Source organism: Chelonus insularis, unplaced genomic scaffold (genome assembly GCF_013357705.1).
Source record: "Chelonus insularis isolate UGA/USDA-ARS -01 unplaced genomic scaffold, ASM1335770v1 contig_135_pilon, whole genome shotgun sequence".
Taxonomy (NCBI): Eukaryota; Metazoa; Arthropoda; class Insecta; order Hymenoptera; family Braconidae; genus Chelonus; species Chelonus insularis.
Window position 1 is genome coordinate 13,448 of NW_023276376.1, and position 20,966 is coordinate 34,413.

At 27.5% G+C, this 20,966-nt stretch overlaps 4 protein-coding genes across 9 annotated transcripts in view; 1 reads left to right on the forward strand and 3 right to left on the reverse strand.

Annotated features, from left to right (window-relative positions):
• Positions 1–151: 151 nt before the first annotated feature.
• Reck (Reversion-inducing-cysteine-rich protein with kazal motifs) lies at positions 152–6,933 on the reverse strand. Of its 2 annotated transcripts, none has more exons than XM_035095882.1 (7): positions 6,783–6,933; positions 4,805–4,857; positions 3,264–3,350; positions 3,131–3,167; positions 2,705–3,055; positions 799–2,636; positions 152–716 (listed from the first exon to the last, which is right to left on the reverse strand). In XM_035095882.1, the coding sequence occupies exons 2-7, from the start codon at positions 4,853–4,855 to the stop codon at positions 321–323; spliced, it is 2,760 nt and encodes a 919-aa protein (XP_034951773.1). In that variant the 5' UTR covers positions 4,856–4,857; positions 6,783–6,933; the 3' UTR covers positions 152–320. The 2 variants fall into 2 exon arrangements, with proteins under 2 accessions (XP_034951773.1, XP_034951772.1); XM_035095881.1 differs by lacking the exon at positions 6,783–6,933 and adding an exon at positions 6,504–6,634.
• A 1,249-nt stretch (positions 6,934–8,182) lies between these two features.
• On the forward strand, positions 8,183–10,829 carry LOC118074492 (alkaline phosphatase-like). Of its 2 annotated transcripts, XM_035095730.1 has the most exons (8): positions 8,183–8,209; positions 8,517–8,667; positions 8,791–8,993; positions 9,082–9,274; positions 9,342–9,853; positions 9,935–10,133; positions 10,201–10,419; positions 10,490–10,829. In XM_035095730.1, exons 2-8 carry the CDS (start codon positions 8,592–8,594, stop codon positions 10,666–10,668), a joined length of 1,581 nt encoding a protein of 526 aa, XP_034951621.1. In that variant the 5' UTR covers positions 8,183–8,209; positions 8,517–8,591; the 3' UTR covers positions 10,669–10,829. The 2 variants fall into 2 exon arrangements, with proteins under 2 accessions (XP_034951621.1, XP_034951620.1); XM_035095729.1 differs by lacking the exon at positions 8,183–8,209 and having other exon boundaries at positions 8,444–8,667.
• Positions 10,830–10,917: 88 nt separating this feature from the next.
• LOC118074493 (uncharacterized) lies at positions 10,918–14,240 on the reverse strand. Of its 2 annotated transcripts, XM_035095732.1 has the most exons (4): positions 13,826–14,240; positions 13,416–13,603; positions 12,362–12,633; positions 10,918–12,172 (listed from the first exon to the last, which is right to left on the reverse strand). In XM_035095732.1, exons 3-4 carry the CDS (start codon positions 12,423–12,425, stop codon positions 11,601–11,603), a joined length of 636 nt encoding a protein of 211 aa, XP_034951623.1. In that variant the 5' UTR covers positions 12,426–12,633; positions 13,416–13,603; positions 13,826–14,240; the 3' UTR covers positions 10,918–11,600. The 2 variants fall into 2 exon arrangements, with proteins under 2 accessions (XP_034951623.1, XP_034951622.1); XM_035095731.1 differs by lacking the exon at positions 13,416–13,603 and having other exon boundaries at positions 13,826–14,239.
• Positions 14,241–18,826: 4,586 nt separating this feature from the next.
• The window catches only part of LOC118074393 (uncharacterized), a 38,542-nt gene continuing 36,402 nt past the window's right edge, over positions 18,827–20,966 (reverse strand). For 2 of the 3 annotated variants that reach the window (XM_035095568.1, XM_035095567.1), the window contains 2 exons: positions 20,561–20,659; positions 18,827–20,409 (listed from right to left, as the gene is read on the reverse strand). In XM_035095568.1, the coding sequence (XP_034951459.1) occupies positions 18,905–20,409; positions 20,561–20,659 (1,604 nt within the window). In that variant the 3' untranslated portion in view covers positions 18,827–18,904. The remainder of the gene's footprint in view (positions 20,410–20,560; positions 20,660–20,966) is intronic. The other variant, XM_035095569.1, reaches the window with a different exon arrangement.

Genomic DNA, 20,966 nt, shown 5'->3' on the forward strand with positions numbered 1-20,966 from the left:
CAATTTAATAAGAATGACGTAATAATTTTTAATTTAAATTATTTATTCTATTTTTACATCAATATATACTTTTAAATAATGATCTATAAAAAGTTTATACAAATATCTTGATTTTATAAAAATTCGTTTAATATTTCTTTGGTAGTATTAATATAAAAAACTTAACAATCCTTTAATGCTCTAAAATCTATTTTTTTAATCCTAAATTTAAATAAGGCACTCTAGAAAATCACAGTTTGGTTGAACACTCATTGGAATCTATTAAATTCCATTGTTACGTAAAAAAAGTCTTATAACATAAAAAAATAAGAGTCAAATTTTCAACGATTGAAAACAAACGAGAAAACAAATGAGAAAAATATTAAAATAGTAAAATTGGAAAAATACCATAAAGAAATTGAAGAAGAAACATGACCATGTACTATTTCAGCTCGAGTTAAAGAACCCAAAGGAACTTCAGCTATGATTTTAGAACTTCTTTCAATAATTCTTGTTATTATTTTTTCTGTTTCTGCTATGCAAGCTTGAAATAACAGTGCAGAAGGTTTTTTAATTGTTGGCTGAACTATAATGAAAATATCGTTTTCAGGAGTAACATGGCCGCGAATTGAGCACTGTAATACTTGAATTTGACGTTGAAGACCTTTCAGAAGACTCTCCAATGTCACAGAATCCTTATCTATTTCTTCTTCCATTATATAGTAAATCCTATCGAGCTGTGAAAAAAACCAGTAAATGATTTAATTACTAATTTTGTAAATTTATTTTAGTTAATTTTTTATCATTGTTAAATCTTACTTGTTTCTTTGAGAAGAAAATTCTAGCAGCACCTCCACAAACTGGACAACAAGCTCCTGGTGGTGTAACACCTATACAGTTGGGTAAATTTAGTTTTGGACACTTGATTAAAGTGTCACTACATCTTGGAATATTTCCATCACCAATCAAACCTACTGCCATGCAAGGTCCATTATAATCAACAACAGTATTATGAGCCCATGCCGAGCATTCACTTGGATAAACTTCTCCGTTAACACCACAAACTGGTTCTCGTAAACTACATCCCTTCAAACAAGGACCTCTATACGCTAACGTTGCACCAGATTTTACTAAAGCACATGTAGAATTGTATTGTCTATTATCACGATCACAAACAGGTTCCACTGGAGTAATTTTGCTATCATGTTCACAATCCATTGGAATACATTCGTACTGTTTGCAAGGTTTATGAATGTTAGATAAACAAACTCTTGGTTTTCTTAAACATTTTTCAGCAGTTCCACACGGATTTGGACGGCATGGATCTATAGAAGAGCAACGTCCAAATACTATATCGTTAACACCTAGTCCAGCACATTTTGCAAGACATGCAGAAGGGTAAGTAACTCCAAATCGGCTACAAACTGGAACATAATGCGCTGGACAATCACATGGCAAAGTAGGTTGACGTATTTCCCTACCACAAATTTTTCGAGAGCAAGAAACTTCTCCTTCAAAACAATGACATGAATTACAATCTAAATAAAAATTGGTTCTATGCGCTACAAAACGATCTTGCACCCAACAAGAATTGAGACTAAAGCAGTTTAAAGTTTTGCATTTTTCAAATCCATTTAAAGAGCATCGACAAATTCGATGACATCCTGAATTTTGCTGCTGTTGATCAGTTCGAGGAATTTGTACCCAAGTGTTTATTGGCACTGTTAGTCTAGACATTTCTCCAAGTGTGCATGAAGGTATACATTGATAATATATATCAGAATTTGGTTGAGGAACACACATGTGATCATCAGGACATGGATTATTTTTACAAGGAGTAATAATATTATCTTGAGTTATAAATGAATTTAATTCAAGTTGACTCTGGTCCGTCAAAAATGGTTTGAGAGAAATACAAGGCATGTCTGGTCGCGGTGGTGACAATTTAGAACACAGACTTGCTGCAGTAGTAGATCGAGTAATCGCTGTCCAATCAACACAATTAACCATCAATTCTAAGCAATCATCTCGACATAACTGAGTTTCATGAACTCGTGTTTCACACGGACGAAGTTGTAGAAGACATGCAGCTGCTTTCAAAGATTCAACAGGACATGAAGGATCAGCACGTACTGGAACTCCAAGTCCTCTGATGATTCCACCTCTAGCCCAATGATCTGCTTCCCATTTTGCTGAATCATCGGCAATTTTTGAACAAGATCGAAAAAGACTTGTAGGTTGATTGTTAAATTTGGTGCAATAAGAGAGGCCTGAGCAACCCATTTCGCAAGGTTCATCAGCATCTTCTAAACATCTTCTCAGCTCTCCTTCTGATGATAATGATAGACAATCTGTTTCTAGTTGAGTCCAAGCAACTTCCCAATCAGCTTGAAAGGCTCTCCAACACAGAATCTGACAGTTGGTACTGCTGGCACGTGAACAACAGTTTAATTTTCCAATATCTAAAGGCAATCTTGTTGGCTTCATTGACGATGATTGCTGAAGAAAACAACTCCAAAGTGGAGAATGTGGTTGAGCTGGTTGACATTTTGCTTCTAATGTATCTAAAATATCCTTTACAGAAGTTGCTGTGAATAAAATCTTTCTACATGCATCCAAGCAAGTTGATGTTGTAGCTTCTTTACAACAGTTAAGATCTAAAAAAACATTGATGTGAGTTTTTTAATTTAATTTTGTTTGTTGAATTTACTTCAAAATAACTTACATTGCCTTGGATTGTCACTAGCAGTAAAAGATTCAGAAATAGATTCGAGACACTTCGGTATTTGATGAAAACATCCCTTACTGCTATAAAGTTTTAGACTAGATTGTTGTTCAGACTTATGAAAAATTTCTCGACAACTAGCACGACAGGTTCCATTAGTGATACTACTGCAACACCTTTCAATCTCTTCTTGCTTTTCCAAACAAAAATAAAATTCTAACTCATCACTAGAGCGACAAGAAGATTCTAAATGAGTTTTAGATCCTGCCAACATGCATGTTGATTGACAAATTGGATATTGAGCTAAATGACAACAGTTTTTGCCGATCCAATTCTCATGATCAGTTGCTTCTGTGTAATAAGAAATAACATTATTAATTAAAACTTATAAAAAATAAAATATTATTTTTAAAAGTTTTTATTTACCATTTTGCGTTGAATTTATACAAGACCAGAATTCAATCTATAATATAAACAGAATCGACAAGATATTATCAATAAAATATATATTTTACAAATCTGAGAAGAAAGACTTATACATGAATTAGAATTTTCTTACCAATTCAAATGGACAAGATTGAGTTAGTCGTTGATTTAAATTTTTCTTTGCTTGATAATCTGTCAGTTTCAATGCAGCAAAAGAAACCTGAAAAATACAAATCAATTATTTATGATATTCAAAATGACAAAAAAAACTAAAATCTTTTTTTTAATCAATATATGAAGTGACATTTATAAATAATGATTGTCTTTAAATTGAAAATGATTAAAAATTTTAGTCTAAAAATATTAGATTCTAAAAAGGTGATAAACAGGTATTGTGTAATTTTGAACTTTGGATAATCAAATGAATTACAGAAGATAGCGTATAATATAAATGAACAAAGAAATTTGTGAGCATTCTAATCCATTAAAAAACTTGGTCATGCGTCGTTGGAATGACCACGTTTGTATAGCAATATCCTGTTCTACGTCTGAATATCAATTGTATAAAATAAAAAGACAAAGAGACGAAAAGAAGAATTGACGAAGAGGACACTCATTTTGTACTCATTGGACATTCAATAGTCGTTTGTACGACTCTTTAGTATGTTTCACGTGGGATCTAAAAGTTTACAGTGTAGACATGGTTCCTAAAGATTAGTATAGTTACAAAGTGACTATGTATCAAGAATCGAGGGTCCGATGTCAAGAGGTTACCTTCTGACTCATTTTTATCATTTTATTTTTATCTAATATCAGCCTAAAGTCTCAAAAACCTTGTAAGAAAGTATGTTATTCAGAACTACTTATCAGTGAGTAAACAATATGAATAAATCTAAAAATTATTCAATGCGAAATTCTACATTGAATTTTCTCAAAAAAAAAATTACATTTTAGATCATAAAATCTTTTTTTTTATTATCTAGAAAGAATATTATTTATCTTTAAGTTTTTCATGATTTTCAAATACATATAGAGTTGAAAGTATACTATACTACACAAATTCATTGGCGCCTATTTTCATCATGTGATATTTTAGGAAGTATGCAAAACTTTTTTTTATGTATCCACTCCCTCAAATAAGAATATATTTAACTTATAAATCTATTTAAAAATATTTTCTTATAAACTTTAGACTAAAGACTTTTTTATTATTGCAATTTATCACAATAATTTGCATAATTTATCAACTAAAGTGAAAAATGATCATGAATATAACATAAATGACTAATAAGATGAATCATCTTTTAGTATAATTAATTATTTATGTCATATTTATTTTATCTATATGCAGAAGCATTGACTTCCGGTTATTATTTATTTTGATTCTCCGAGAACCGGAAGTCTTCATCAGCAGTCAGACCATCAGAGATGCTACTTGTCTTTCACTTTACATATATTTTTCTATCTAGTTTAAATTTACTCTGCTATTTCGTTTTTCATCGTTATCAACAATGTGTTATCATCATATTTTTTCTTTTCCTTAAACTTTCTTATTTCTGTAATCATTCCAACATAAGAACTAATTTATTATTGTATGTATGAAGCTGTTCACAATAATACTAATATTTGAAAAAGGGTAGTGTTTGATGATAAATTGAATCAAAGTATAATCACCTGATTACAAGTATTCCGACAAGACCCTGTAACCAGAGAGCAGCACGACATATCTGAAAAAATAACATAATATAATTTTTACAATTAATCGTGAATTGTTTATGTTTTTAAATAATTAATGTTTTTTTTTTAATAAAAATAATTAATAAGAAGAAAAAAATGAGTGAAGAAGATTGACATAAAAGATTCTATCTATCATGAGAAATTTAAAAAATATATAACGGACTCAAGACACGTCTAATGTTTATGCTGGGTCATAATTTGAGGGGTCCAGTGAAAATGTCACATGCGGGAGCATTTAAAACATCAAGACCCTTAATTCAGGGATACTTAAGAAAAACAGGAAGTACTTATTGTATTTTATATTAAAAATCAGTGATGAATAAAATAAAAATTATTTTTGAATGAATGCCTGTTTTTATACATTTTCTTTTTTAGCTGTTTTTTTAATTTATAAGTTAGAATAAATATTTATATTTCAATTTTATATTCATTATAATTTAAATTATTTTATTCACTAAAAAATTTATGGTGCTTCCGCTCTTTATATATTTAGTGTATATGAATTTAACGTTTCAAGCAAATATGAATTTAAATATTAAGTCAAAATGTTAAAATCATCATCAAAGACACTGAATGATGCATGTAGACTTTTCTGCACGTAAAAGAATGACACAATTAAGTTAATAGATGCCAATTAGACTGCAAATTGTCCTGGCATTTTAAATTCTCTCTGTCTTCCTCTTTCTCTTATTTTTTTTTCTTCCGCTCTTTTAACTTTTTTGTCTTTATGACAATATTCTGAATCCCCTTTCTCCATCAATTGAACAACTGTAAAAATACTACAATTTATATGGTGTTTGATTTTTCAGTATTTTTGTTTCTATTAAAAAAAATTGAAATAACTTTCAATACATGATAAATTATGGTGAAAGTTATCTTGTTTAACAGTTATTATTTCCACATTCACACTAGATATTTTCCAAGTTTAATGTAAAAAATTGATAATATTCAAAGTCAATTTTGTTGGATTTGCGCCAATTAAACATCAGAAGCTCATAAAAGTCACAATAAGCAAAGGGGCAAAAGCTCTTTCGTGTGGGATTTCTGTGGCTTCTGCTGTGGGATATACGAAAATAACTTAATCGTTATATCCCAACATCTTGATAGATAGAGAATCCTAAAGTATGGAGTTTAATGATACACATATTATAAGTAATAAATATAGAAAATAGAAAGTGTTTATAAGTATTTAATTATTAGTTATTATGATTTGTATTTATTTTATCACACGTAAAGATAAATGCTCAGTCGATTTTCAACGATTCATAAAACTTTTATGAAAATAGATGAAAGAAAAATAATTTGTATAAATGTTTTGATTAATACGAAGAATATATTACATGTATTGAGTCGCATACGTTAATTCACTCAATTGCACTTTTAATGACGATACTATCATAACTGTTATTGCTATATCCCAGACGAATATTACTCAATTTATGAACGTCTATCAAATGAATTATTAATGGGTTCTTGAAGAAAATACAAAAAAAATTATTAGATTCATTAAGGTTTAAATATATGAATATTTTTTTGAATACTAATTATTTAGTAATTAGAATAATTAGTAAAAAAAAACTTCTCATTACTGTTTATCTCAATATCAAGATGCATTATTTATTAAATGAATATTTACCTTGAGAAGTGTATATTAAATCGATTAAAATAAGAAAAATCCAAATGTTGACAAGAATAATTTTTGAAGGCAGCATTTTTGCACATAAAATTTTTTTTTAGTAATTATACATTTTAATAATTATAATTAATTTATTATAAAGTGTATTAAAATAAAGATATTCATAATGATTCAATATCATGATGAACAAGAATGAATTCAATAAAAATATTCATGATAAAAAAATTGAAATACTTGAAACTATTCGAATTCATTCAATATATAAATATATAAACGCACCACAATCAACTAAGCAGATTGAGCTAGTAGACTGAGCTCTACTGATCGTCACACGAGCTTTTCGTTTGACTTACGAGCTACCAACAGTGTTGTGGAAGCTTTTACATACTAGTAACGTATAGAAGCAGTAAAGAGAGGGAGTTGTCGAGTACTGCAGATGAATACACAAGAAAGAGAATGAGAAAAAGAAGGGAAGTAACACCATGTGGACGAGAAAAAATTCACTCTGTGTTATTGGTTTCAACAGTTTTTTTCATCCGCACACATCTACACCACGAAACTTGAATAAAAAGAAACACATGAAATGCAAATAGGTATTTTACAACTTGACTTTTCTTTGATGTTTGATCAAAGCAAAACAATGATCTGTTCTGGGTCGTGCTCATGAACGCATTTGCGTGCTTGATGAGCAACGTTTTAAGTAACAAACTTATTGAAATTCACATCACACCTTTTACCTTATGTTTATCTATCTTCATTCCTTATTCCCTCTGTGCAAATAGCTTACAAATGATTTGCAGAATCAATGGGTCGTCAAACTATTCACTTACGGTCCACATTCTTTGCAACTATTCTTTGCGGTAAATACCCTGTGGAAAAATGCATCATGAATATCAAGTAGTTTTAAGAGAGAATATTTTACTATTTCTTCTTACATAATAACTGAGAAAGGATACTTAAATCTTCTATTGACATTTCATTTTAATGAAGTACAATTAAATTAATGAACTCCAAATTATAATGAATTAAAATTCTTTGTGGGCCATGATTCCTAATTGCAGAGTTTCTATCTTAATTAGTTTTTTTGGACTTGATATCTTATTTTTATAAAGAATATTAATGTGTAATACCTTTATATGGTTTCAAAGTATAAACAGAAATTTAAAAAATTAAATATGTAATAAATGTGCCACATTTCAAATGAAGAACTTGTGTAGTTGTAATAAATTGTTGGATTTAATATTCATATTATGTTTTGTTAATTGCAGAGTATATATGTCTTAAAAAATTGGATAATCAAGCAGGATGCTTAGTACTTTGATCCCAACATATGTAGATATTAAATCTTTAAAATATGTTAATAAACACTCAGCATCCTGTGTCTACATATAAATTTAACGAATACACAAGGATCTTCTATCTTTTTCTAATAAAGTTCTTTCACTGATAACAAATTATCTAATTTTTCTGCTATTGATGATGAAGGAATCTATATACCATATGTATTCAGATAATATTGAAGGTTAGGTCGAATTAACATAAAAACACAGCAACATGTTGATATTAAAAGAACGTTGTTTGAATGAAATTTGAAGCTATTACATATAACATTTAATTTAATTTATTATTAATAATTATTTTAAAAATAGCTAGAACATGCATTTATTTTAGTTTCAATGAGAATTGTTAAAAATATTTTTATTATTGTGAGTAAATATTTTAATTGATAAATGTTGTTTTTAAACGAACGTTATTGTCATATTTTTGAAAGTCTTCTAAAATTCTTTCGTGTAAAGGAAAAATACTTATTCTATTAAGTTCTACAATTAATTGTGAATCGTTGAAAATAATAATGTTTTTATTAATTTGTCCTTCAAATTTATAATAGATAAATGGTTCTCTTCTTAGAAAATTATTTCTATTAATTTAGTATTACAATAATGATTAATGATGAAGGAAATATCTAAATGTTACTAAGCAAAAATTGAAAAGAATTGCTTTCTGGTGTTACAGAGGAATCTTCAGTATGTGTAAGATAATCAGATAACAAAGATAAGATATATTAATTAAAAAACGAAATAATAAGCAATGGATTTTTACACATCAGTATTAAAGATAGTTTTAATAATATTAACAATTATTAATTATGTAATAACAATCGAGGGTAAGTGCATTATTTTTAATAATAATTTTTTCTTCATACATTCTATTGGTAGTTAAAGTCTGTTTAATATTTGAAACAAATATTTCACCAATTGTAATTAACTTTTATTTTCTTATTGCATAGATTCCAATTATTGGAAAAAAATAGCTAATGATGAATTAAAAGAATCATTATCATATAAATGGAATGAAAATATAGCAAAAAATGTTATTCTATTTATTGGAGATGGAATGAGTATTGATACTGCAACTGCAAGTAGAATTTATAGAGCTGGCGAAACAAGTAATCTTGCGTGGGAAAAACTTCCTCATGTTGGCTTAATAAAAGTGGGTATTTTTCAAACTATTGTAGATTTAGTTTTGCTTACTTGGTACTTTGCACAAGCTATTTTATTTGAATTTCATTATTTTACAGACATATAATACGAATAAAAAAGTTGCTGATTCAGCTTCAACAGCTACAGCATTATTCAGTGGTGTAAAAACCAACTATAATGTAGTTGGAGTTGATTCACATGTCCAATTAAATGATTGCGATGCAAGTTTAAATCCTAAATTTCACGTTTCTTCAATTATTGAATGGGCACAAGAAGCAGGAAAAGACACAGGTTTATTTTTTTAACAAATACTTTGGAGTAAATAATTGTTAAAATTGGAAAATATTAATTTTTCAAGGGTTCGTAACAACAACAAGAGTTACACATGCTACTCCGGCTCCTCTTTATGCACATTCACCGAACAGAAAGTGGGAATGTGAAAATGAAATACCAGAAACATCGAAAAAATGTAAAGATATAGCAAAACAATTGATAGAAAATACTCCAGGGAAAAATATTAAAGTAATTATGGGAGGCGGAAGGCAGATGTTGCAATCAAATGTTAGCGGAACTGAGATAGATCCTATCGATACTTGGGCTTGCTACAGTACTGATGGCAGAGATTTAATCAATGATTGGGTTCAAGACAAAAAGTTAAGAAATTTTTCTTATAAAGTTGTTCAGAACAATAAAGAGTTAAGAAGCTTAGATCCTACAAATATCGAATTTTTACTTGGAATTTTTGCTAATGGACATTTACGAATGGATTGGGAAAGAGTAGATAGTTCTGAAGGTCAACCAAGTTTAGAAGAAATGACAAAAATGGCAATCAAAGTATTAGAAAAATCTTCGAAGGGTTATTTACTTGTGGTAACATTTTTATTATAATGTAACGAATTTAAATTATATTATCAGAATGATACAACTTTGTTAATATAAAGATTTTTACAGGTCGAAGGTGGATTAATAGACTACGCGCATCATCGAGGACATGCTGCTCAAGCACTTCGAGAAACTGTAAGGCTTTCCGATGCTGTTAATGCCACTATTAATGCAGTTGATTTAAGTGATACGTTAATCATTGTAACGAGTGACCACTCACATTCTATGTCTTTCAATGGTTACTCTGATCGCAATAACTCTATCCTTGGTATGATAAAATAAAATGTTTTTTTTTCATAAATAAAAATTGATAATATGTTATTTTAATTTTTCAGGCATTGCACAATCATCCAAGTATGATGGAATTCCATTTACAACATTATCATATAGCACTGGGGGTGTAAATAACAAAGCTTATACTGTGATAGATGGAGAAGCAGTGAGAATAGATCCAAGAGATTCTGATACTCTTCATTTTAATTATAGTCAACAAGCAGGTATTATTACTGATGAAGCATATCACGGCGGTGGAGATGTTGCTATTTATGCTAAAGGTAATATCTTTTATTTAAAAATGAATTATATTTATTTGCATAATTATTTGTCAAATCAAAAAATGTTCAGGTCCATTCGCTCATTTAATTCATTCAACACATGAGCAAAATTATATTGCATACGTTATCGGTTACGCTTCTCGGATAGGCCCATATTTTACCAGCAGTGCTAATCAATACTTTGACAGGAAATGGAGTGTGTTAATTATTATCAGCAATATATCATGTGTAATTTTATACCAGTTGTAGAAAATCCTTCATATGAATGTTGAAAGAAATTTATCATCGCCAACGTCATTACAGAGTATTCAATTTTTTAACAATAAATTTAATATTAAGAATCGAGTTAAATGAATCATTATTTACTCGATATCGATATATCATTACTGATGACATTTATTCGGGAGATGTCGTTGATCTTACTTATATATACAGTTATGTTTTTGTTAATAAAAAATATATATTATACTAATAAAGCAATTAATTAAAAACACCAAGTTTTTAGTTTGAAGAATAATTTGATAATTTTATTATAAAAGTTTTTGTTGTATTGCAAATATTTACAAATATATTTAAAGTTATTTTCAGTCTTACACTACACAGATCAAGTATTAATAACAATTCTTTCATCTTACTGTGTGGGGCTACCTATCTCTTCTGATAATAAATTTTACAAAATTTACAAGTAAACAATTAAATATGATTTTAGCCGAAAATATTTGAATAATTTATTTAAATAACATAAACCTTCATATATAAAAAATTATGACTTAAAGTAATAATTTATATAAATTATAAGTAGAATAACTGTTACGCTTAACGTATAAATATTTCCAAAATTTTATTTATGTAAATAATAAAAATATTTAAACGAAATTAATGTCATATGTACTCAATATCATATTTTTAAATTTTCTTTACGTTAGATAACTAAATTTAATATATTACTTCATCACTTTGAATACTATAACTATTATTCATGCTACTACTATAATTATTTTTATATTTTTATACCAAGTTATAGTAGAAGATCTTTTGAAATATGGTGATATTAGAATAAGAGATAGATAAGTTTTTATCATGAAAATACAGAGAGCTTAGATAAGAAATGTTTTTATAACTTCTAATTGTTTTCCAATTAAGACCAAAGTTTATAACTAACTGATATATTTAGTAACTTATCATTCGAGTTTTCTTTTCCCAAAATTTTTATCATAGAGAATAAAATTTTGATAAAGGAAAATTTTCATCGATATATATCCAAGGAATAATAATGCGCTTAAGAGAAATAGAAATCCTGGAGTATATTTGCCAATAAATATAAGACTTATAAGACCCATTAATTGTGACAATAAAATTACTGGCACTACATATATTGCTAACCTTAATAAGATACTATTTTCTTGTTTTTCATGTTTTACTTGGAAGTGGTTTCTGCAGATTTTCTGGACTTCCAATATTTTATTGCAGCTATTCTCATCATTTGCCGTTTGGCTGACACTTGATTTTTGGTGGGATTCGGTAGAAAAACGACAACTAATTGCTTGCCGTAAGTTATTTGTGTAAAGAGTGAAAATTCTTTCACAAATACGATCAATTAGTAAATTTAAATGCAGTCTATGGCCATTTGAAGACTTTGAATTGCTGAATGAATGGAATAAATATGGAAAATGCCCAAGATTTTGACAACAATGTCGAAGTTTCTGCATTGATGTATTGTTAAAAAGTAGCTGTGAGCCATTGTTGTTTCCGTCTGATAAAAAGAAATAATTATTTGAAAATAAATTAAAATTAAATAATTTATAATAAAAATGAAAATGATGTTTTTTAAAATTTGTATTATTTTAAAATCATATCCATTATTTACTTCAGATAATGTGAATATATTACCATTTATTAATAATATATTTAACTTAAACGTATAATTTAAAAAAAAATTTACCTTTGAATAAATCGGAAACACGTCTGACTAGAGTTGGTTTAACGGATAATAATGATTTCTCCATGATTAATAAATTTTTCCTTCTTCTATTGTTTCACTCCTTCGAGTTAGCTCGTTTTCTTCTCCGATTCTTTTCTCTCTTCTGCTGCTTCTTCCTTTCGAGTTACAAGAAGAACAGACTGATACTCTTGTCCTCACTTATTTTCTATCTTTCCTCTGGATTTATTTCTCCCCCCTCCTCTTTACTACTTATTACTGTAAGGTTATCAGCTCTGAAAAATAATAATAATAATATATACATAATTGTCATTCATATGACAAACTTGGCAAAATAAAAATGCATTTAGCTACTAAGTAATAAGTGATCTGTATGAAAAGAAGTAAAAAAAATTGGATGATAATCACAGGAAAATATAGCGTATGAGTGTTAATACATACAATTTAAAAAAGCAAAACTGTTTATTCTGAGTAAGCTAAATAATTCGGAATATTTCACACAAAACAAAAGATCGGTCAATATTTTTTCATTTTTTTTTCATTTATACTTGTGTTTTTAATAAATCATATATAAATTCATCCGAGTGCTACGTGATTTGAGATAGCCTTTGAACTGTTTTGATTATAAAAATCACTACGAATTCAATGCATTTTTTTTTTTACAAAAAGAATTCCTATCTATTTTTAAATTGATTTATTAATTATATACAACTTTTTCACATTAATTATTCAGGAATAAATATTTATAGAAACTAAAAATAATCATTCCGTGAAAGATTAACTACCGATGTTTTATCAGTGTTAATTTTTTGTTCGATACTTTTTTGAATGTAATAATCAATGAAATGTCATCATTTATTAGAATATTGAATAATTTGAATATAAAAACATAAGATAAAAATAAACTTCTTAATATATTGAAAAAATATGATAGAAAAACATTCTATTTTAAGTTTTTTTTAATGACGAAAATGATTTTCAAATTATTTATATTAACAGTTTATTAAAAAATATTGAAAGGTTTGTGGGTATATTCTAGAAGATAATTTACAAGTACCTTAACAAGATTTTAACTGACTGGGTAATTCAGCCTATCGACTCTATTATACATATATGACATTCTCATCATTTAATTTATATACATGACAATGATCGTCTAAACTTGTATTTCGAACTTTCCAGCGACTCATTATTACTTCGTGTACGCATGTCACTTTTGTCACAATAAATGTATATAATCTAAAACTTTTTCCCCAATACAATATAAATAAAGGTAAATAATTGAACGAAAAACTATAAATGTACACAAAAATATTTTTTTCAATTAAAAATCAATTAACATATAATCTTGTGTTACCTTTTGTTCCAATCTTCTTTATCTGAGTATTGAATTTAATAATGTTCACAAACATATTTATAATAATAAAATTATCTTATGTAAATAAAAAATGAGTAAAAATTATTTACCTTTTCCGTTAATGCGAGATCTAGTTTTTTTTTATATCTTATGCTGCTCCCTTACAGATCGATGAGTTTCGTAGTAGTTTTATTTTTATTGAATATTTCAAACGAAGCACTATTTAGTTGTAGAAAATTTGATATATTTTCGAAAGAAAAACCAAAAAAGTTATTTTGAGAACACAATAAACTCTTGACTAATTTTGTTCACCGAAAATCGATGCTCTTTTCAAATCATGTGATGGCTTTACTCATTGTTTTAATTACCTTTACTCTCAGTTTTTTTTTGAAGCAACGTAGTTGATGAGAGTCATATAAGGTTGTATCAAAACTATTAAGGAAACACGCTTACACTATCTAAACAACAACTGATTTGTGTGTAAGACGAGTAGTGAGAAGCTAGCAACACATCACACAAGATCGTTGAATCACGTAGGCAGCGCCGCCAATGGTGAAAATATATATCAGCGTATGAACTTGATTTTTCAATCAAGTTAATCTATGACTTTCAATTAACCAAATCACATTTGAATAAAATCCATACATGATTTATTATAAATTGCACAAAAAGCAATCCAGCTAAAATGGAAATAGAACAATATAGGTACGTATGAACAAATATTTTTATCAATTGTTTAAGTGTATAACAAAAGGGTATGAGTATAAGATAAGTTTCAATTATGTTTAAGTTTACTTCAATCACGGAATATTCACGTGTCATCGCCGTGATTTTATTTCGTAATATTATCTCCTTGAAATGGGAAAGTTCAATGCAGTTGTCTCTCAAATACTTGTCATTCATTTGAGAGCAAATAATTAATAATGAATAAAGTATTTCATATAATGGGTCCGATGGTTAATGGGTTCGAGGTTCGATTTTCTGACGCGTAACAAAAAACAATTGTTATGAAATGACACTCAGGTCATAACAGTTAAAATATTTCATGGAATATTTATACTTTCTTGAAGATATCTCATGTCTTGTCTATAGTTTTAGATACTAGAAATATAAAAAAAGCCAATAGATAAGAAAGTTCCCGTACATGATAAACAAGAATAAAAATTATTTTATCAGTTTTATGAGTTTTAGTCTGTGTCAGATTATTCGATTTTTATCATGTATCGGCTTACTTACAAGAGATTTTTAATTATTCCATTATCTGGTAAAATTGACATTTGACTAGACAATTTTTAAAGTGGGTAAATGTAACATTGATCAGGAGACCTAATTTTTCTTAACGACAGTACAAATCAAGTACATACAAAGTATCGAACGTGATTTTCCGCATGTACGTTTTATGATGAAATAATCACTGATACCATATCGTAATAGAAAAAAAACGTAGATATAAAACCTAAAAATAAATAAACTAATGAACGAACTTGAGACAATTCCATGCAGAAAATAATCCTCTTACTATTATGAATATAATATAATCAGTCTTTTTTAAGTCTTGAAATATTATTATGTAACAATTCATTGATCTCGCATGCAAAACATGTCATAGTATTGCTAAGGTTCTAAATATGTATAAGGAGAGCAAGACAGTTTTCATTATGTCAGAAAATGGGAATGTAATGATGGAAATTACATTCGAAAATATACCAATGTATTTGTGACGTATATATGGACAATTGGATAGAAAATTATGGACTATTATTATCATATTCAAATGCGTCACAAATAAATCTGTACTCAAGGTTACAATCAAAACATTTTTATGTTTTTACGTACCTGTAGATGCATTTTAAAAAAATTTATTAAATTAAAAAACTTTTTTTAAAATAACATTGATTCTAATCTAATATTTCTATTATTAATGTATTTATTTGGCTTACAATACTGATAGAAAATTAAATTATTGTTAATAACAATTACATTTCATTAAGAAAGGAATAAGGATTTAAAAAATGTTAACTATACATAGATTATATAAATATTTTGTAATTGTCACTATTTGAAAGCAAAATCACAGCTACATAAGAAGTATAATTTTCATAATAATTTTACTGATAATTCATAGTTATAATAAGAATAATAATGTGATAATTATAATGATAATAATAAAATTATATTTTATACTTATTTTTATTTATTAATCTTTTTGTTTTATTATATATGTCACATAGTACTAATGATTGTAATGAAAAAATCTAGTTACTCCATAAATATATAGTCCTATTCAATTTGAATAATTCTTCTATTTTTTATCTTTCGTTTTTTTATATCTTTATTCTTTATTATTTTTTTTTCAATTCAATCGTTTTTATAATTTTTTTTTGCTCAATGCACTTTGTTTCCAAGTGGACGAATAAACTCTGTATAACATACACTAAAGCGTAACAAAGTTAATTAAGAAATTGAGATAATTTAGAATTTTCTCAACTAGTAAAAAAGCTTCTCTGTTAAGTCTATATTTTCTCACTCCAACATAAATTTTTTCGTTATGCTTGACTGACGATTCTTTATTGAGTTTTTATTTTTCATATTTATTTCTATTTTTTTTTTAACCTATCAATTGTATTGCTTTATACAGCTTTACTCTACTCAATTATTGCTCTTGACTTTTGTATTATCGATGATTTCCTCATTAATTTATTTATATCTCATTTTCATTCACTTATGACTTTTCTAATGATTTCTTAAGTAGAATTACAGAATATTCATTAATTAAATTCACAAATATTAAAGAAAAAAAGTAAAAAGAAAAAAAAGTCATTTGCTTCTCTTCTCAGAATATTTTTCATTAAATATTCATCATCTTTCCGTTCTTCATTCACTAAAGAATATTATTTTAATCGTCTTTGCTTTGTTTATGGCACTTGTATGGCTACTATGACCTAGCTAAGAAGAAACATCGTTTTTATCGTTCTTTTTGAAAAAAAAAAATGTTAACCATATAAATAAGTATAAAATAATCAAGTGAGAAGAAATGATAGATATAAAAGTTATAATAATAATTACAAGAAAACATTAAACCTGAGTACAGTCATTCGTTGCTCATATTTCTTGTGTGGTACCACAGAAGATACGTTATTGCTACACTCAGACTTGGTATATTTTTCTATTTATTGTAAATTATTAAACTCTACTTTATTTCTTAGAAAAAATTAACTTATCATCTTTACTTGATATTTTTTCGTCTGCAGAATGATTATACAAATGTATGTTCTTTGATTATAAAAAAAAACTTATTAAATATCATGAATAGAACGGGTACATTTCATGACTCAATATCTCATCTTACTAAATGGTTATATCTACATAAATTTGAATCCGTAAATTCAGTACGAAAGAAATTAATTGATCTATAAGTAATTATTGAAATATATTTGCTTCTGTTCTATTCAACTTTTAATTGAAATAAATGATAAAAAATCAATTATGTTATCAATAAATATAGTTTATGTATGTCTGAACTTTTTTATCATTATGTAAGTATCAAAGTATGGAAATAAATGTCAATAATTTACTATTGTTATAACACAGGAATTAATTAATATTTATTGTTCGATTATTCTGTAAATATTGGATGTAAGGCACTAGTTTAAAGAATCCATTTATTTCCTTTCAAGTTATACGACTTATATTTCAAGCTTACCATCTATTTTTTTTCATGAATTGCTTGAAAGATTCTTTTCTTTTTACTTTATTTTCGTTAATTTCTATTTGTTTAAATCAATATTAGTACACTTATTTAGTGGAGGTCTATCACACTCGTTACGCTCTTTAAAAATATATTTTAATGAAAACAGAAAAATCTAAAAGGCACTCGTAAAATTTATGTGTTTATTAATTTTTCTCGGTATAATTGGGTCATAGAATAAGTAACCAAAAAATAAAATCTCTAAAAATTTATAATCAATTTTGGATTAATGTTTATTTTCAACTTATTTTTTTTTCTCTTCCAATTTGCTGATAAATGGCATTATTAGTTTTTTATATCAATTTAAAATGAAACTATAAATATTTATATGCACTACTTGCGTAAATTTACATAATTTTTTTAAGAAAAAAATTATATTAATATAGAAGGAGGAGAAATAATATTTCTTTTATTTTTTTTTCATAAATCTTATTGTTACCATATATTTTTTTCTCAATTGTTTGAGCATCACACAATATTCCAGAGATGAAAAGTCTTCAATAAAAATCTATTCTTATACAGTTTTACTGAAATTACACATTTACATATACATTCTTTATTTGAATTTTTATTTTTAAAATAACTTCTTTAATAATTACAATCACTAATTTGTAGAAACAAAAAAGAATAATATTTTTAGTCTATAATAAGATTACTTTTCAATCACTGTATTTCATAAAATTTTAAAAGTATATTGCAAATATACTTTTTGAATATTTCAATCTATTTTTAAAAATTAATTAATATAAATATTTTACACTACTTCACTATGTTTTTGTCTCCGTTCATTTAAAATTTTTTATTTTTAATTATTTGCATTTTTATATAATAATACCATTAATTCAAAATTATTTTTATGAAAGTTTCTTTTCTCTTCATTATGTTATATTGTCATTGAGAATCTTCATCATTTTTCTATTTTTCTGTGTTTACATCTAGATTGTAATAAAAGATGATTTTTCAAATCTCTTTTATGCTTTACCTTTATTTTGTCTTTTTTTTTGCCGACAGTCTTTTTTCCGAGTTTTATTTATCAATACTGGTCATTATATTTATAATTTATAATAATAAAATAAAAATATTAATAATAATAATTATAATAATATTAAAAACACGTTTTCATTTTGTTTTAGTAATCATTTTTATTATTTAATAAAAAAATGTTTTCAATTTTTAATGACTTTTTTCGTGAATTTTAATTCACATTTATTGTTGGAAATCTTTTATTTCCAACTCATTTCATTAATTACAATCTCAATCAACTTTTATCAAAGTATTTTATTAATGAATTTCATATAAATAAAAGTTAATATGATTAAACTTTGATAAACTATTTATATATTTGTATTTATACATTAATCGTCTATTAAAATTTTCTAAAAAACCAATATTTATCATTTAAAAATCCGTTTCACTAATTGCATAAATTAATATCAATGTTTTAACCATCCATGTGTCGATATTTATGTGCAGACATTTGCGCTAATCCTAAAACAGCATACTGACATTGGAGACAATGATAATGAGTTTGTTTTCCTGAATGTTGACACTGAACAGCACCACAAGGTTGACTTGGAGTGAATTTTTGAAATCCAGCTGCAGCAATACTATCTAATTTAGCGTGCTGTCTTCTATGAGCTACTACTTTATTAGTGTCTGTGCAAACAAAATCGCATTTGAGGCAGTGAAAATGTGACGCTTTATTTTGCATAGAACCAAGTGATGATGTATATGCACATTGAGCCCTACCACAAGGTACATTAGCTCGATATTGTTGAAAATCTCCACCCATTAAAGTATCTAAACGTTCATGTCTAGCAGTATGCTGTACAAATCTCGTTTTATCGCAGAAAGAATAGCCACAATCTTGTCTCATACAGTGAAAATGAGTCTGATGTTCTCTATAACCACAATGAGGATATCTACAATCTTCATTAAACCTAAATCGAACATATCCTTCAGGAACAGGTTCGTCTTTCAGCATTCTCATTGAATGATGGAGTCTTTGTTTTTTAGCCTCAACAGAATTGCTGCTATCAATTGGTGATAGAGATCTTTTATTTAGATTCAGATTAGCAGCAAGTGATGCTAATGGATTTTCTTCTCTTGGAGTAGATAAAAAATTTCCAGGAGGTAATGTAGGCGCGAACATTAAGCTAGGGGCACCGCTATACATTCCTGAATGTTGAAGAAATGGTGGAAGATTCATAAGCGCAATTTGCTGATTCATGGCAGCCATTACTGCAGGACCAGGAAAATGAAACCCATGGCTTAAATCAAGTTCAAAAGATGTTGGCACCGATTGTGAAAGGCTTGTAGGTACTAGTGGTGGCATTTGTCCATTTTCATTGGAATCCGATATTGAATTAGTGCTGGGAGTAGCTATAGCCTCATCTCTCATTGATTCCAAAGGTTCTCGTTTAATACTATTAATGTTGGATTCAGATCTTGGACTCTCTAATTTTATTTCTTTCATAGTAGATATTTGTTGTTGTGATTGTTGTTGTTGCTGCTGTTGTTGTTTGTGTTGCTGTTGTTGTTGTTGAGATTGATGATGAGAATGTTGCTGATGTGATTGTTGATTCATCTGGTTAAGACCATGTTGCATTTGTCGTTGAATACTTTGGAAGTTTTGTATGTTTTGAAGATTTTGAACCATAGACACGTTCTGACTCATAAAGTCATGTTTTTGTTGAGATAATTGAGCTATATAATCACGAGAAAGACTTTCATGTTGTGTGAGATCATGTTGTTGGCTGAGAATTGCTCCTGTTGAATGCTTCGCAATGTGAGCTATCAACTTATCCAATTCTGAACATGCCTGATTACATGCGTTGCAATGGTAGTGGTTTTTTCGCTTCAATTTGCAGAATGGACGACTACAGCTTTGATCAGGACCATAAAGTGTATGAGGCGATGATGAACTAGTTGATGGTACTGAGGATTCTGCAAATAAGTAAAAAAATTATTATTTATTACTTCTATTGAAAAGAAAGTTTTAAAATAAATGATAAAATTATATTAAAATAATGGTTGCAAATTTATAAGTTATCTGTTCAAAAAGACTGATAGAACAAAACTAGTAATCAAGACGAACCTTGGTGCCCGGAAGCTCGCATGGATAGCATGGCGCTCGGTAGTGCGGGTTCGTTTGGTGGTCCACTGACCGGGTAATAGGTGCCAGCCGCCCTCACCACTAACAACAATCAACCAAAGACAACCAACACTTGAAATATACCACCCACTATGATACTATAATACAACCACCTTACTAATAAATTAAATATTGACATTCATCATACTATTTTCACTGTAATACATAACACACAATCAGAAAAAAAAGAAAAAAAAAACATTCTATAGTGATTTTTTCTAACGTGTTGAAATTTTAGTACGTGCATCATGCATGTGTTCTAATAAGAATGATAAATATCTAATTTGTGAATTTCTTAATATTTATGATATATATATATATTTATAAAAAATTTATTGACCAAATTGTC

Coding starts and splice junctions, on each gene's coding strand:
- Reck (XM_035095881.1), bottom strand. CDS start 6,579: ATGCTGCCTTCAAAAATTATTCTTGTCAACATTTGGATTTTTCTTATT. Junction 3,056..3,130: donor TATAAATTCAACGCAAAATG/GTAAATAAAAAC, acceptor CTTATTACACAG/AAGCAACTGATCATGAGAAT. Junction 717..798: donor TTTTCTTCTCAAAGAAACAA/GTAAGATTTAAC, acceptor TTTTTTTCACAG/CTCGATAGGATTTACTATAT.
- LOC118074492 (XM_035095730.1), top strand. CDS start 8,592: ATGGATTTTTACACATCAGTATTAAAGATAGTTTTAATAATATTAACA. Junction 9,275..9,341: donor AGAAGCAGGAAAAGACACAG/GTTTATTTTTTT, acceptor TAATTTTTCAAG/GGTTCGTAACAACAACAAGA. Junction 9,854..9,934: donor CGAAGGGTTATTTACTTGTG/GTAACATTTTTA, acceptor AGATTTTTACAG/GTCGAAGGTGGATTAATAGA.
- LOC118074493 (XM_035095732.1), bottom strand. CDS start 12,425: ATGGAGAAATCATTATTATCCGTTAAACCAACTCTAGTCAGACGTGTT. Junction 12,173..12,361: donor TGTTTCCGATTTATTCAAAG/GTAAATTTTTTT, acceptor TCTTTTTATCAG/ACGGAAACAACAATGGCTCA.